Source organism: Lactuca virosa, chromosome 4 (genome assembly GCF_052849685.1).
Source record: "Lactuca virosa cultivar CGN04683 chromosome 4, Lactuca_virosa_CGN04683_v6, whole genome shotgun sequence".
NCBI lineage: Eukaryota > Viridiplantae > Streptophyta > Magnoliopsida > Asterales > Asteraceae > Lactuca > Lactuca virosa.
In genome coordinates this window covers 59,539,203-59,552,480 of record NC_136429.1, presented here as the reverse complement: position 1 = coordinate 59,552,480, position 13,278 = coordinate 59,539,203, and the positions used below count along the sequence as shown (strand labels likewise).

The window sequence follows — 13,278 nt, the reverse complement described above, 5'->3', positions numbered from 1 at the left end:
CTCTATATGCTTTTGTATAACTCATTAACAACTTATTGTTAGATTTGAGGTGTTCTTTCGAGAAACATGAAATAATGTTTGATTTGAAACAACCAAATCATATTAATACATTGGATAGTAGAATTAAATCTTTGGGACGAAGATGTTTGAAATAAATAAAAAAATTGATAATGTAGTGATTTAAAAAAAAAGCAAAAAATATAATATCAAAATCAAAAAATATGATAATGTTGTGATTTTCATGTCACTTCAACACCATTTTCCAACTTAAATTGGAAAATATGATATTCAATTTAAAAGAAAAAATAATACGACATCAAAATCACGAAAAAAATATCTTTTGTGTCATTTTGTTTTTTTGGGGGTAAAATTTGCTAAGGGTTTAAGATCTTAGGGCCAAATAAGAAAAAAGAATCAAAGTTTAAGTCTTTAAGAACAAACCCACGGTTGCCTTTCTCAATTGACATCAGATTGCCGTCGACGCTGCCTCCACCACCATACCATCGTCGCCGCCGCTTCTCTTTAATTTAATCTGCAATACACTACGATACAGGTATTTGTACACATTTATCAATATATACATACACATGTATACATAATCTCATACATACTACAGTTTCCCCATTTTGTATATTCCACCTATAAACCGTATCTGTTTGCGTGTGATTATTACTGGATGTCTATTTTTGATCGGAAAAGTCACCTGTTACGAACCGATAACTCGCCATTCTCGTCTGTACATACGTTTCACTATTTTGTTACGAGCATGGATTGTGCACATAACCTGTTTGATGAATTGCCACTCTCTCAAATAATTCAGTGAAAACAGAATCCATTATCCATCTATACAACTTCTTACTTTATCACTTTTCAATCAAAATCTTTGCTAGTTCATTCATGTTTAGAATCAACTCATTCCAGTAGCGCACACACACATTTGAGAACTGCATTCTGTGTACCTTTTCAGAGCATTAGCTACAAAGGTTTGTAGATATGGAATTCTGCCCAACTTGTGGGATGTTGTTGAAGTATGAGTTGCCACATTTGCATCTTCCTGCCCGATTTTTCTGCCCCACATGTCCATATGTTAGCCAAATAGAGCAGAAGGTAATCAAAATTATCAATTTATCATATACTCAATCATGCAACACATTGTTTTTTCCTTTTCCTTGTAGTTAAATGCATTTTTTTCTTCCCTTTTACAGGTCAAGATCAAAAGAAAGCAACGTTTGGTTAAAAAGGAGATTGACCCCATCATCACCCAAGATGACATGAAGAATGCACCAAAAACAGATCAAGGTATTTATATGCTTCACAATTTTAGTAAATCGATGCACTTTTTCTTTTTGCAACTTTAATTTATGATTTTCTTTGTCTCTTGCAGCTCATTGCCCAGATTGTGGTCACAACAAGGCTGCATACATCCAGTTTCAAACAAGGTCTGCTGATGAACCCATGACAATAAACTTCACCTGTGAGAAATGTGGTAAATGCTGGCGTGAGGACTAAAATTCAGGTTGTCTTATTATGAATAAGTATCGAGTTTTAAGGAGCTGTTTTTTTTTTTTTTTTTTTTTTACTTAATGGGTTAAGCACTTAATCTAGATAGTTATACATGGTTTGTTTCTTTTTGACTTAATCTTGACACAATGACTTAATGAGTTAAGCAAAAAAGTTGGATTAATGTATTTAGACACCAATCATTTACCTATTTGCCTTTCTTATTTTCTCCTACCAACTCCTCCCATGTTGGAATTGATGAATGCTATGAAAGTTCTTTGTTGGAATGTAAGGGTAAAATGGTCATTTAATCTCATTCATTATGCGACTAGACTCTATTATGTATGCATTTATTTGAAAAAGGAACAAAGTTAAATTGCACAAGGATACATACTAACATACATACCCCTTCCCTACTCTCAAATCAACACAATATTCTCTAATCTCATGAAATCATTATACATCTCTTTCTAGTGGCTTCAACTCCCTTCTTCCTCACCCTTTTCATCTCTTTACACCATCTTTTATACCCTGATTCTGTTGCTTTTAATTCTACCATTTCCTTGATCTTATCACTTTCACATAATGAAAGAAATGAACGACTACTTGTTATCGCTCTCCCTTTTGAAACATCATTAAGATCTAAAAAACCCAAAGTGTTTGATGAAGGTAAGATTCTTGTGATTGCTTCGTTGATAAAGTCGGTGATGAAAGACACATGATGCTTTTGTAACTCGAGCTGTTCAACCATCTCGTGTGAGACTGATAGTGCGGTGTCCGTGTTGATGTAAAATAGGAAATGTATGTTCCTCACTTGGCCTACAACCAATGAAAGATGGTCACTTTGTTTTATAAGTTTTATAAAAAAGAAATATGTGCCACTTGTGGCCCCCCACATACAGTCTTATAGATTCTCACCTCCTTACAACTAAGATAACCATGTAAAAGTAATTGCTACTTGAAGGATACGAAAACTTGAGAATAGTAACTACTCACCACTTGGGTCAGCGATTCGCATGGTTAAAGAAACCGAATTCTTGTCGTTTTTGGTGCCTTTGAGCCTAAACTCGTTTCCTTCATACACTCTACAAAGTTCAACAGCTGCATGATTTGCAGTGCTTACATGGCTTAACGATCTTGGCAATGGACTCCGCATTGGCTTTCGGAGATTCATGACCTCCAAAAACGGATCTTTCAAAAGCTCCTTAGCTGATAACCTTTGGTTCGCCGGAACCAAACATTTCTTTATGAATTCCTTCACTTTCGGATCACTAACTTTCTCAAGAGAAGCCGGTTTAATCCCCTATTCATCATACAAAAACTTTCATAATCTTGATTTCATTTCGTTATCAGGTGCTGTTAATGTTTCACATTAATGTTTCACATCTGTCAGACACAGTCTTGTCTGACTCTATACGTGTCAGAGTGTTTCTCTCTCCTCAATGGTTCTTTTAGAGAGAAAATCAAGACTTCATATATCTAACATGGTATCAGAGCTAATTTTATCCTATTCAAAAACATTTATAATCTCAATTTTTTTTCTATTAACAAATATTGTCAATGTCCACATCAGTTAGAGACAGTTTCATGTGCCTCTATATATGTCAAAGTCAATCTCTCTCCTCAATGACTCATTTGGAGAGAAAACCAGAATTTCACATATCTAACATGGTGTCAGAACAGTTAATCTCATCCTAATAGATATAACAATTTTAAAATTAACTTACAGCAGTAACTTTCTTGTAAATCTGAGCTGGGTTTTTGCATTCGCTATACGGGTACTCAAAAGTTACTATTTCCAACATGCACATACCGAATGAATATATATCAGCAAGTTCATTATATTCCTCTTCATAAAGCTCGGGTGCCATAAATTCAGGGGTTCCTATGAAACTTTTAGCAGTTGGTTGTTGCAAAACAGTAGCCAATCCAAGATCACCGATTTTAATTTCACCATGGTTTCCATTAACAAAAATGTTGTCACATTTAATATCCCGATGAATCACCGGAGGGTTTTGACTATGAAGGTAATCAAGACCATGCAAAATCTGTCTTGCCCAATTCTTAATCGCTTTCATATCAACACTTTTATGCTTCTTACTATATCTACATCAAATACATGATCGATATCCATTTATATAAATATTTATATACATCAAGAACATTAAAAAAAATGGAACACGGCTTACTGGCGTAGATTTCCTGACGTGAAGAGCTCTGTGATCATGTTCAAAGTCTTGTTCTTGGTATCAATCCATGAATCGAAAAGCTTGATGGTGTTCTTGTGTTTTAGTGATTTAAGAATACGAACTTCGGAATACAACTTTCCAAAGTCGTCTGGAGACTGTAATACGTCATTGATCCTCACTTGGTTCCATGCAACTTCAATTCCGTCGATTTGGTCGAATGCTTTGTAACTAAGTTTAACAAAAAAAAGGAAAATGAAAACGTTATTATTTAATTAAAAGGATTTGAAACAAAGAAGATGAAGTTATTGAAGCTTACACTGTCTTGAATGCACCTTTACCGAGAACTTCTCGATACTGTAAAAGTAACAAAGAAACAATTTTGGTTATTTTCGGTTGGAATTTAATAGAAAAATAAAATGGCGGAATGAGATGTTACGATGGAATCAACAAAAGAAGAAACGGAATGGAATGTAATGACTCTTTCCGCCACCTTATTTTTCTATCAAATTCCAATCGAAATTAAGATAAAGAAATGTCACAATTTAATACCCTTATGTATCGGCCTTTCGGGTCCTTTTCGACATAATCGGGCTCCATGTTAGCACCGGTTTCAGCACCAATGAAGCCACTATCGAATTTACGGGAATCCATTTCTCACGGAATCAGAAACCCACTCCGGAATCCGTCAAACCACAAACAAAAGCCCCAACAACATTCAACACAAACAACCAAACAAAAAGATAGTAGTGGGCTAGATTGGAAAGAAAAGGAAGAAGAGGAAGTGGAAGCTTGTTTGAAAAGAATATATATAACAGCACAACCTAATCAAAAGACTCAAATTTGAGTCTCAGAGAAGGCCACCTCCAAAGCAATGGAATAGGAATCGAATGCCGATGCCGACTGTGTCTGGAATCGAGATCGGCATTCGAAGTTCACATGAACATTGCCAAGATCTCTTGGTGATGAGAAAGAGATTAGAGAGCTACGAATGTGGAGCTTTTTTTACTTATCATCACATTAAAAGAATTAATTACCATAACCTTTTTTTTTCTTAAAATCCTCGAAGAATCAAACCGATCCTAGATTCCTCCATCCTAACTTATTTTTTCCTTTTATAACCACCATCTCCTTGTTTGATTTTCTCTTTTTTTCTTTTAGTTAATCAAAATCGACAACTTGGAAACAAGCAATTGGGTTTTGATTAACGATAAGAAAAAAGGAGATTAAGGATGGGGAATTGGTGTTGGAAGGTGAGAACTTGAGCAAAAGGAGACTCAAGATCTAACCTTTTAGAAGAGATGAGATTGAGATAAATAGGTGGGAATCAGAAAACAACAATGGAATGCAAAATTTTGGATGTTTTGAGAGGATGGAATGAGAACACATGTATGGTATAACGTTAATGTCATCAAACCAGACGAATCCGACAACATTGTCCGTAAAAAAAAAAAAAAAAAAAGAATGATTTTGTGCGGTGAACGTGGATCGAACACGTGACCTTCAGATCTTCAGTCTGACGCTCTCCCAACTGAGCTATCCCCGCTATATTGATAGTTTATATTGTTTAACTATTATCAAGAATAATGAGTAAAAAACATTTGTGCATTTTACATAAATGTTGTGGAATAAATAAATACAATTCTTAAGAAAACAATTAGTTAACATTTTAAAAGACGATTTCTGTCACTATTATGTGTTTTACAAATACATTGACTATAAATGGGCTACAAAGAGATGATAAATTATTGATATGTATATTTGTTTTTTTTATTGACTATATGTGACAACAATTTCGATTTCAAACATGCTTTATATATTTTATTTGTTGTCTTTGTTTATTTATAATTAGGTGTATGTCGTGCGTAGCGTAAAATTAAATTATATGATGAAAAAATACTAACAAAACATATATAAACGTGAAACACAGATATAAACATGTTAAATTAATAATAAATCGGTCATTACAATCAAGGTTGTAAAAAAACGTTCGACGTTAGCTAGTCGGTGGACTGAGGTTAAGAGATTAATCAACTAGACGGGGATTAATCGAGGACCTTAAATTGTTAATTCGTCGAATTTTAAAAAACTAAATATGACTAATATCATAACAAAGTTTGTAAATACCACTAATATCATAACATCACCAATTCCTTTCTCCATTGCTTAACCTATTAACCAATTCCATATACCCTTTTTAGTTTCCATTCCAAGACTCTCAAATTTCACTCCAAACACAATTCATCATATTAACTCCATTCCGAGTTATGATGAGTTTTTCTTCATAATTTAATCATCATCATATACCAAAACCTTGATGATTAGACATCATGTACATATATGTAACTAAAAGATGTTTATTCAATAACTTGTAAGTAAATGCATTATTACTCACCTTGTCTCTTACAGCTTGTTTGGATGATAACCTGAAATCGAGACTTCTTTGCTTGTATCTTCCTCTTGTTTCCCTGTTCAATAATTATTCCATAACCCTTTTTAACACAATGAATCACACATTTATGTTCATCCATGTTACCCTTTATGATTAAGGTTATACTATCCTTGATGATTAATAAGAAATCTTTACATATACAACTTGAATTTATTCATCAAATCCCTTATCTAGTTTATTCTAACGGTATTATATTCACAAACATCTCAACTAATCAATTAAGGACTTAACCCATTAAGTCACTTCTTCCTTAATCTATAAACCAAATTCCTTACAATTCCAAACAACATATAAAGCTCATAAACAATGTTTTTAAGCTATATCCAAACTATGTAATATCAATTAAAGATCAAACTTTCAGCTATTAAACAAAAATTTACCCATCTAGGGTTTCAATGAAGAACACCACATCAAGCCCTAAATTCAAATAAATTGATGTTGGAAATGCATAAACATTACCTTAATCCAACAAATTGAAGTTCAAACCCTTCAATCCTTTTGAAATCACGCTTGGGGAGCTTAAGTGTGTGTAAATCGCACCTTAGGGTTAGTGTTTTGAGGTGTTTTGTCCATAACATTTCGTTCTTAATCGGAATGCATTTAAGCCCCTGTTTCGTGTTCATGTCGTGAGCCCATTTTGCTCACGTCGTGAGTGACTTTCCGTGATACTTTACTCGTATGACAAAATAAGGTTTGTCACTAATAATATCTAACAATCTACTTTCTCATGTTGTGAGAATTGAATACTCACGTCGTGACGAATCAAAGTATGATGTTGTCACTGTTCATTTGCGTAACTTTGATCCCGTTCTTACCCACTTCACATCGTGAGCCTCAAATTCTTGTATATTTCTTTTATTCTTTCCTTAAATCTTAAAACACCTATACCACTCTATACTTAATATCTAATTACCTGAATTATATATTGTTTATGACCAACAACTTACTTTATAACTTAGGTAAAATCATATTACACACGTAAATACACATTTATACAACATACATACACACATATATTATACCTTTAATATCCTTCCTCTTTTTCTGAAACCGGTTGTTATACCTTGGTCCTTTGCAGATACTTAAGAATGTTCTTAGTTGTTGTCCAATGAGCTCTACCAGGATTCCCTTAATACCAACTTACCATGCTCAATGCAAAAGCCACATCAGGGCGAGTACATGTCATATCGTACATGATCGAGCCAACGGCGGAAGCATATGGTACTCGACTCATTTCCATTATCTCTGCATCGGTACTCGGACTCTGAGTCTTACTCAGTTTGGTATTGCTCTGGATAGTTAACTCCCCTTTCTTGGAATTTTCCATGCTAAAACACTTTAGCACCTTGTCCAAGTAAGTACTCTGACTAAGTCTAATTAGTCTCTTACTCCTATTTCTCAAGATCATTATCCCCAGAATATAGACGGCTTCCCCTAGATCCTTCACAGTGAAACACTTCCCAAGCCAGGTCTTAACCTCCTGCAAGGTTGGAACGTCGTTTCCTATGAGCAGTATGTCATCGACATATAATACTAGAAAGCTAACTATACTCCCACTAGCTTTGACATGTACACAAGACTCATCCTCACTCCTAGAGAAACCAAACTCTTTGACTTTCTCATCGAAGCAAAGATTCCATCTGCAAGACGCTTGCTTCAATCCATAAATGGATTTCTCAAGCTTGCATACTCTATTGGGGTATTTAGCATCCACAAAACCTTCTGGATGACACATGTAAACAACTTCAGCCAGCTTTCCATTAAGGAAAGCGGTTTTGACATCCATCTGCCATATTTCATAATCATGAAATGCAACGATGACTAACATAACCCTAATAGACTTGATCTTAGCCACCAATGAGAAGGTCTCATCATAGTCAACCCCTGGGGTTTGAGTAAAGCCCTTCGCAACCAGTCGTGCCTTGAATGTATGCACCTTGCCATCCATGTCGGTCTTCTTCTTGAAGATCCACTTGCACCCAACTGTCTTACGACCTGGTACATTGTCAACCAAGTTCCAAACTTGATTGTCATACATGGATTGGATCTCTCTGTCCATTGCCTCTTTCCATTTTGCAGACTCAGGGCCTGCCATGGCTTCCTTGTAGTTAGAAGGCTCATCCAAATTTACCAGTGTACTATCACTGATAAACGTATCACCATCTGTAGTAATATGAAAACCATAAAACTCGGGTTCCATTCTAACTCGAGTGGAACGTCTAAGAGGTAATGACTCGTCAATTGGTTCAACATGAATCTCTTCCTCAGGTTGATCGATAGTGTTCGAGGTTGCTTCACCGCTTGATTCTTGAATCTCTTCAATATCAATTTTCCTCCCACTGTCTCTTTGGCATATGAGTTTCCTCTCTCGGAAAACTCCTCTCCTTACTACGAATACCACGTTGTCACTGGGTCTGTAGAAAAGATATCCGAAGGATTTCTGTGGGTAACCGATAAAAATACACCGCTCAGTTCGAGGTTCAAGCTTGTCGTGAGTCTCTCGTCTTACGAAATCTTCACAACCCCAAACCTTGATATGTGCCAACGAGGGAACCTTCCTTGTCCACATCTCGTGAGGTGTTTTGGCAACCTTTGTCACACCCCGAAACCGTTGGCGGAAACATTCCGGGGCTGAGGACGTCATGTATAACATCACAACCAATGAATAACAACAATCATAGCAACACAACCATTACAGTGAATATTTGAATAAAATCGTTTACATATGTTTGAAGCTCATATTTGAATTACATCCAGTAGTTTTTGCAAATTAAAACTTAAAAACTCTAGTTGCTTCGGTTCCTTGAAAATCCAGCAAGTACTTGTCTACTGATTTCCTGAGAATACAAGCAGTTTGAAAAATATCAGCATAAAGCTGGTGAGTTCATAAGCAGTAATTTGTAATCAAAACTTGTTGATGAGCCCGTCGAAATGTTGTGTAGTTTCAAGAAAATCCGATATTTTCTTTAGTGAAAAATGTAGTGTTATCGATTTCGTATACAACCATGAATGTTCGTTTCTGAAAAATCGTAGAGTTATGCAAAATACTACTCCATGCGACTAGCTAAAGCTAATCATGAAGTATATGTATTTAAATGTAAAACCGTAGCATGAATGATTCGGTTTTGAAAACCCTGGCTCGGCCAGTATGTATAGTGTGTTTAGTTCTATTTGGTATAAATAAAACTATTGAAGAAAAACCAGGTTGGTAAACTATCGGTGATTTATACATAATGTGAGTCGTATAACCATGCTTGATATGACTAGTGACCTTTCCAACGTTCTTCAGGCGTTGATGTTAAATGACATTTGTACATCTCAGGCGTGCCCGCCAAACTGTAGCTAACAGTCCAGATGTGGGATTGTCAGTCCCGAATAGATCTATTCACAAACCTCACGCTCTCCCTCCAGGAGACTCTGGTTATACAGTGGTAGGATTTATCCCTGTACACCTAAGGGTACAGTAGTGAAGTAGCGCCTCACAGTATCGTACAATCTAGTTTACATGTAATGCAGTAGCGTTCTACCGTAGTGAAAATCCGAGTGTATACCGCGTATAGTGATAAATTACAGTTATGAAAATCATGATAAAGCAGTGATATAAACTGTAAACGGTTTCTATTCCAGAGCATATGTTTAGTAGAGAAAGTTTCTATGCTTGATAAGTTTTTAGAGAAATCTCAAACTATACCGATTATAGTTTGCATGTATAACGTAGCGAATAGCGTGTCCGGAAAAACTATGCAATTTTAGTGAAAACGTCCCTTATGCTCGACATAGTACAAAAGGGAAATTAAGGTATGAAATTTGCATAAGTTTTATGTATATTCCTGAAAACCTTTATATTTAGCTTGTGAGAAAACATTTATGTTTAGCTTGTATTCCCCCCTGAAAACACTAAAAATGCAGAAAATGTAGGGGTATGAACTCACAGTTGTTGCGTGGAGTTGTTGACTGAAAAGAAGGTTCCCGAGTTGTTGCACGTGACACTTAACGAAATCCTATTATCAAATAAATACGTATATGTATCTAAATTAGCGATTTCGATAAATAAAGTGTCGGAAAAACACTTGAATTCAGTTGAGGAATGTTACCGAGACTTGCTTGAATCGAAGAAATGAGTTTTCAGCCAAAAGTACCACCAAAAAGAGTGTTTACGGCCGTTGAAGATTGAGTTTACGGCCTTTGAAGATTGCCGAGTATACGGCCGTAAACTCAAGAACTGAGTTTACGGTCTTTGAAGGGTGGACCGTAAACTCGGAAAATGGTGTTTGGATGTTGATTTCGATGCGATGAGTGATTCCACACGTTCCAAAGGGATCCAAACGGTGTTTTTCGACGTTTCCCGAAGTCTAAATGTGTTTTTGTGAGTTTACGGTTGAAGAATCTTAGAGAGAGGAGGGAGAATGCGGCCAGAAACGTCCCAATGAAGTCGGAGGCATCGCATTTATAGGGTGAAAGTGGGGTCCATTCGTCCTTGACCGTAAACAGGGTTTACGGTCGTAAACCAGTTTACGGTCGTAAACGAGTTTACGGTCGTAATCCCATTTTCAGACCAAAATGTTGTTTTCTCGAGATTTTCGGGTTTCCGCGCGATTTTTGGTTCCGACTCGTAAATAATTTAATTAAATATAACTAGATTATTTTATTAAACCAAAATTTTGACGGAAAAGTTAACGGATCTGAAATTTCATTAACGGAAAATACGAAACAGAAACGAAAAAAAGTTTCGGGTTGTCACAACCTTCTTAGTTGGGACTAGATTAAGGATATGGGCGGCAGTCTCTAAGGCATACCCCCAAAATGAGATTGGTAGCGAAGCTAGACTCATCATGGAACAAACCATGTCTAACAAGGTTCGATTACGCCTCTCAGCCATACCATTAATTTGTGGTGTCCTAGGTGGCGTTAATGGTGAAACAATTCCACATTCCTTAAGATGGTCATGGAACTCGATACTAAGATACTCACCACCTTTATCAAATCTAAGCATATTTATCTTCCTGCCCACTTGATTCTCCACTTCTTGCTTAAACTCTTTGAACTTTTCAAAAGTTTTTGACTTATGCTTGATTGAGTAGATATATCCATATCTGCTATAATCATCAGTAAAAGTCACATAGAAGCGGTTTGCATCCCTTGTGGTGGATCTGAAGGGCCCACACACATCTGTGTGTATGAGATCCAACAAACCCTCACCTCTTTCACAAGTACTAGTGAAAGGTGATTTAGTCATCTTTCCAAGTAAACAAGATTTGCACGTGTCATGTGACTTTAGGTCAAAAGACTCCAACACTCCATCCTTTTGGAGTTGGGCTATGCGCTTCTTGTTGAGATCTCCAAGATGAAAATGCCACAACCATGCCTTGTCTAAACCATTAGACGAATCAATATGCAACACATTATTTCATAAGTTATCTACAACCATCACAGTTTCATATACACCATTACAAGGCAATGCTTCAAAATAAAATAAACCATTATAATAAGCATTTATAGAACCAATTTCATTATTAAACGAAAATCTAAAGCCTTGTCTGTACAAACCATGAAAGGAAATAATATTCCTTGTTATCTCTAACGAGTAGCAACATTCATTCAAATCTAATTCTAACCCACTACTAAGCACTAAAGAGTAAACTTCGATCTTGGTGACATGCGACTATTTCCTATTCCCCATTATCAGGTTCATCTTCCCATGTTCCACATCCCTACTCCTTCTTAGCCCCTGCAAATCAGAACAAATGTGAAAACCACATCCTGTATCAAGGACCCAAGAACTAGCATGTGATGAGTTATTAGATAGAACAATATAAATACACGCAAAGGAGGGCTTTATCTTCCCATCCTTGATGTCCTGCAAGTACTTCAGGCAACTTCTCTTCCAATGCCCCTTTTCATGGCAGTAGAAGCACGTTGCTTCTTTTGGATCAGAGGAGGGAGGGGCAGAACCGGTTTTTGCTTTGGATCCACTTGAAGAAGATCCATCATTAGACTTTCCCTTCCAGTTCTTTGAGGGCGCTTTCCTCTTTTTCCCTTTCCCATGTCCAATAGACAGGATTGGGGCAACAGCAGCAGTGGATTCAACAGCTTTTCCTTTCAATCCACTTTTTAGCAGTTCTTAACAACCCTTGAAGTTTGCTCAAGGTGACTTCCTCCTTGCTCAGATGATAAGTCATCTTGAACTGATCATAGTCGGGAGGCAAAGAGTGTAGGACTCTTTCTATAGCCAGATCTTCATCAAAGTTGCATTCAACTTGAGCAATCGATCCACATATCTCTACATTCTCTGCAGGTGGGTCGTGATGGACTCTCCATCCTTCATTTTGGTTGTTATGAATGAGGTGACTATTTCATACCTCTCTTGACACGCTCTTTGATGGTACTTTTCCATCAAGTCTTGGCACATCTCGTAAGGCCAATAGTCCTCATAGAACCGTTGGAGTTCTGGAGTCATAGTGGTCACCATAATGCACGACACTTTGGTCGCTTCCTTGCATTTGGCCCTATACTCAGTGATTTCTTCGGGAGTAGCATTTTCTTCATTTATCTCGGGCGAGTTCCTTGTCGAGAATGTGTTCCTTGTCCTCGTAACGTAGGGCCATTCTGATGTTTCTGATCCAATCATTGAAATAGGATCCATCAAAGGTAACCATCCCACAGATGTTCAGGAGCGAGAGTGGGTTCGAGGAGTTGTTGGAGGAGTTGGAGTTCGAGCCAGAAACGTTGTTTGGGCCAGACATCTGAAAAGAAGAACATGTTTTAATTAGATATGAATTCCTTAATATAACACCCAAATGAAATATCAAGGATAGGACCCAACACAATAATTCACAATTAGAAAAAGAGATGACGTAATCCAACTGTAAATTATTATGAAGGTATGTAAATGACGATTTACTAATTCCACCACGAAAAACGAAACTTAAACAAATTAGGTTTTATTTAAATGAAATTCCTAGGTCCTTTGAGATTCATTGAACTTTTAAATGGCATGTTTAATCTCGATTTTGCCCTTCAAGATTGTGACTGGATACCGAGGATCACAAACAAGGTGTGAATAACCATGCAAATTAGCTTGGTACTCTCGATGTCATTTACCACCTAATCAATGTGTCGGTTAACCACACACGCTCCATT

The 13,278-nt window shown here is 36.5% G+C and overlaps 2 protein-coding genes and 1 non-coding gene across 3 annotated transcripts; 1 reads left to right on the top strand and 2 right to left on the bottom strand.

Annotated features, from left to right (window-relative positions):
- The first annotated feature begins 422 nt into the window (after positions 1-422).
- Positions 423-1,734, top strand: LOC145104645 (uncharacterized). The gene is made up of 4 exons (XM_079041854.1): positions 423-553; positions 968-1,107; positions 1,206-1,299; positions 1,385-1,734. Exons 2-4 carry the CDS (start codon positions 994-996, stop codon positions 1,507-1,509), a joined length of 333 nt encoding a protein of 110 aa, XP_078897980.1. The 5' UTR covers positions 423-553; positions 968-993; the 3' UTR covers positions 1,510-1,734.
- A 95-nt stretch (positions 1,735-1,829) lies between these two features.
- On the bottom strand, positions 1,830-5,010 carry LOC145104644 (putative serine/threonine-protein kinase WNK6). The gene is made up of 6 exons (XM_079041853.1): positions 4,239-5,010; positions 4,006-4,043; positions 3,690-3,917; positions 3,228-3,606; positions 2,497-2,803; positions 1,830-2,319 (listed from the first exon to the last, which is right to left on the bottom strand). Exons 1-6 carry the CDS (start codon positions 4,338-4,340, stop codon positions 1,946-1,948), a joined length of 1,428 nt encoding a protein of 475 aa, XP_078897979.1. The 5' UTR covers positions 4,341-5,010; the 3' UTR covers positions 1,830-1,945.
- A 149-nt stretch (positions 5,011-5,159) lies between these two features.
- On the bottom strand, positions 5,160-5,232 carry TRNAF-GAA (transfer RNA phenylalanine (anticodon GAA)). The gene has a single exon. It is a non-coding gene; the product is annotated as a tRNA-Phe (tRNA).
- Between the last annotated feature and the right edge of the window lie 8,046 nt (positions 5,233-13,278).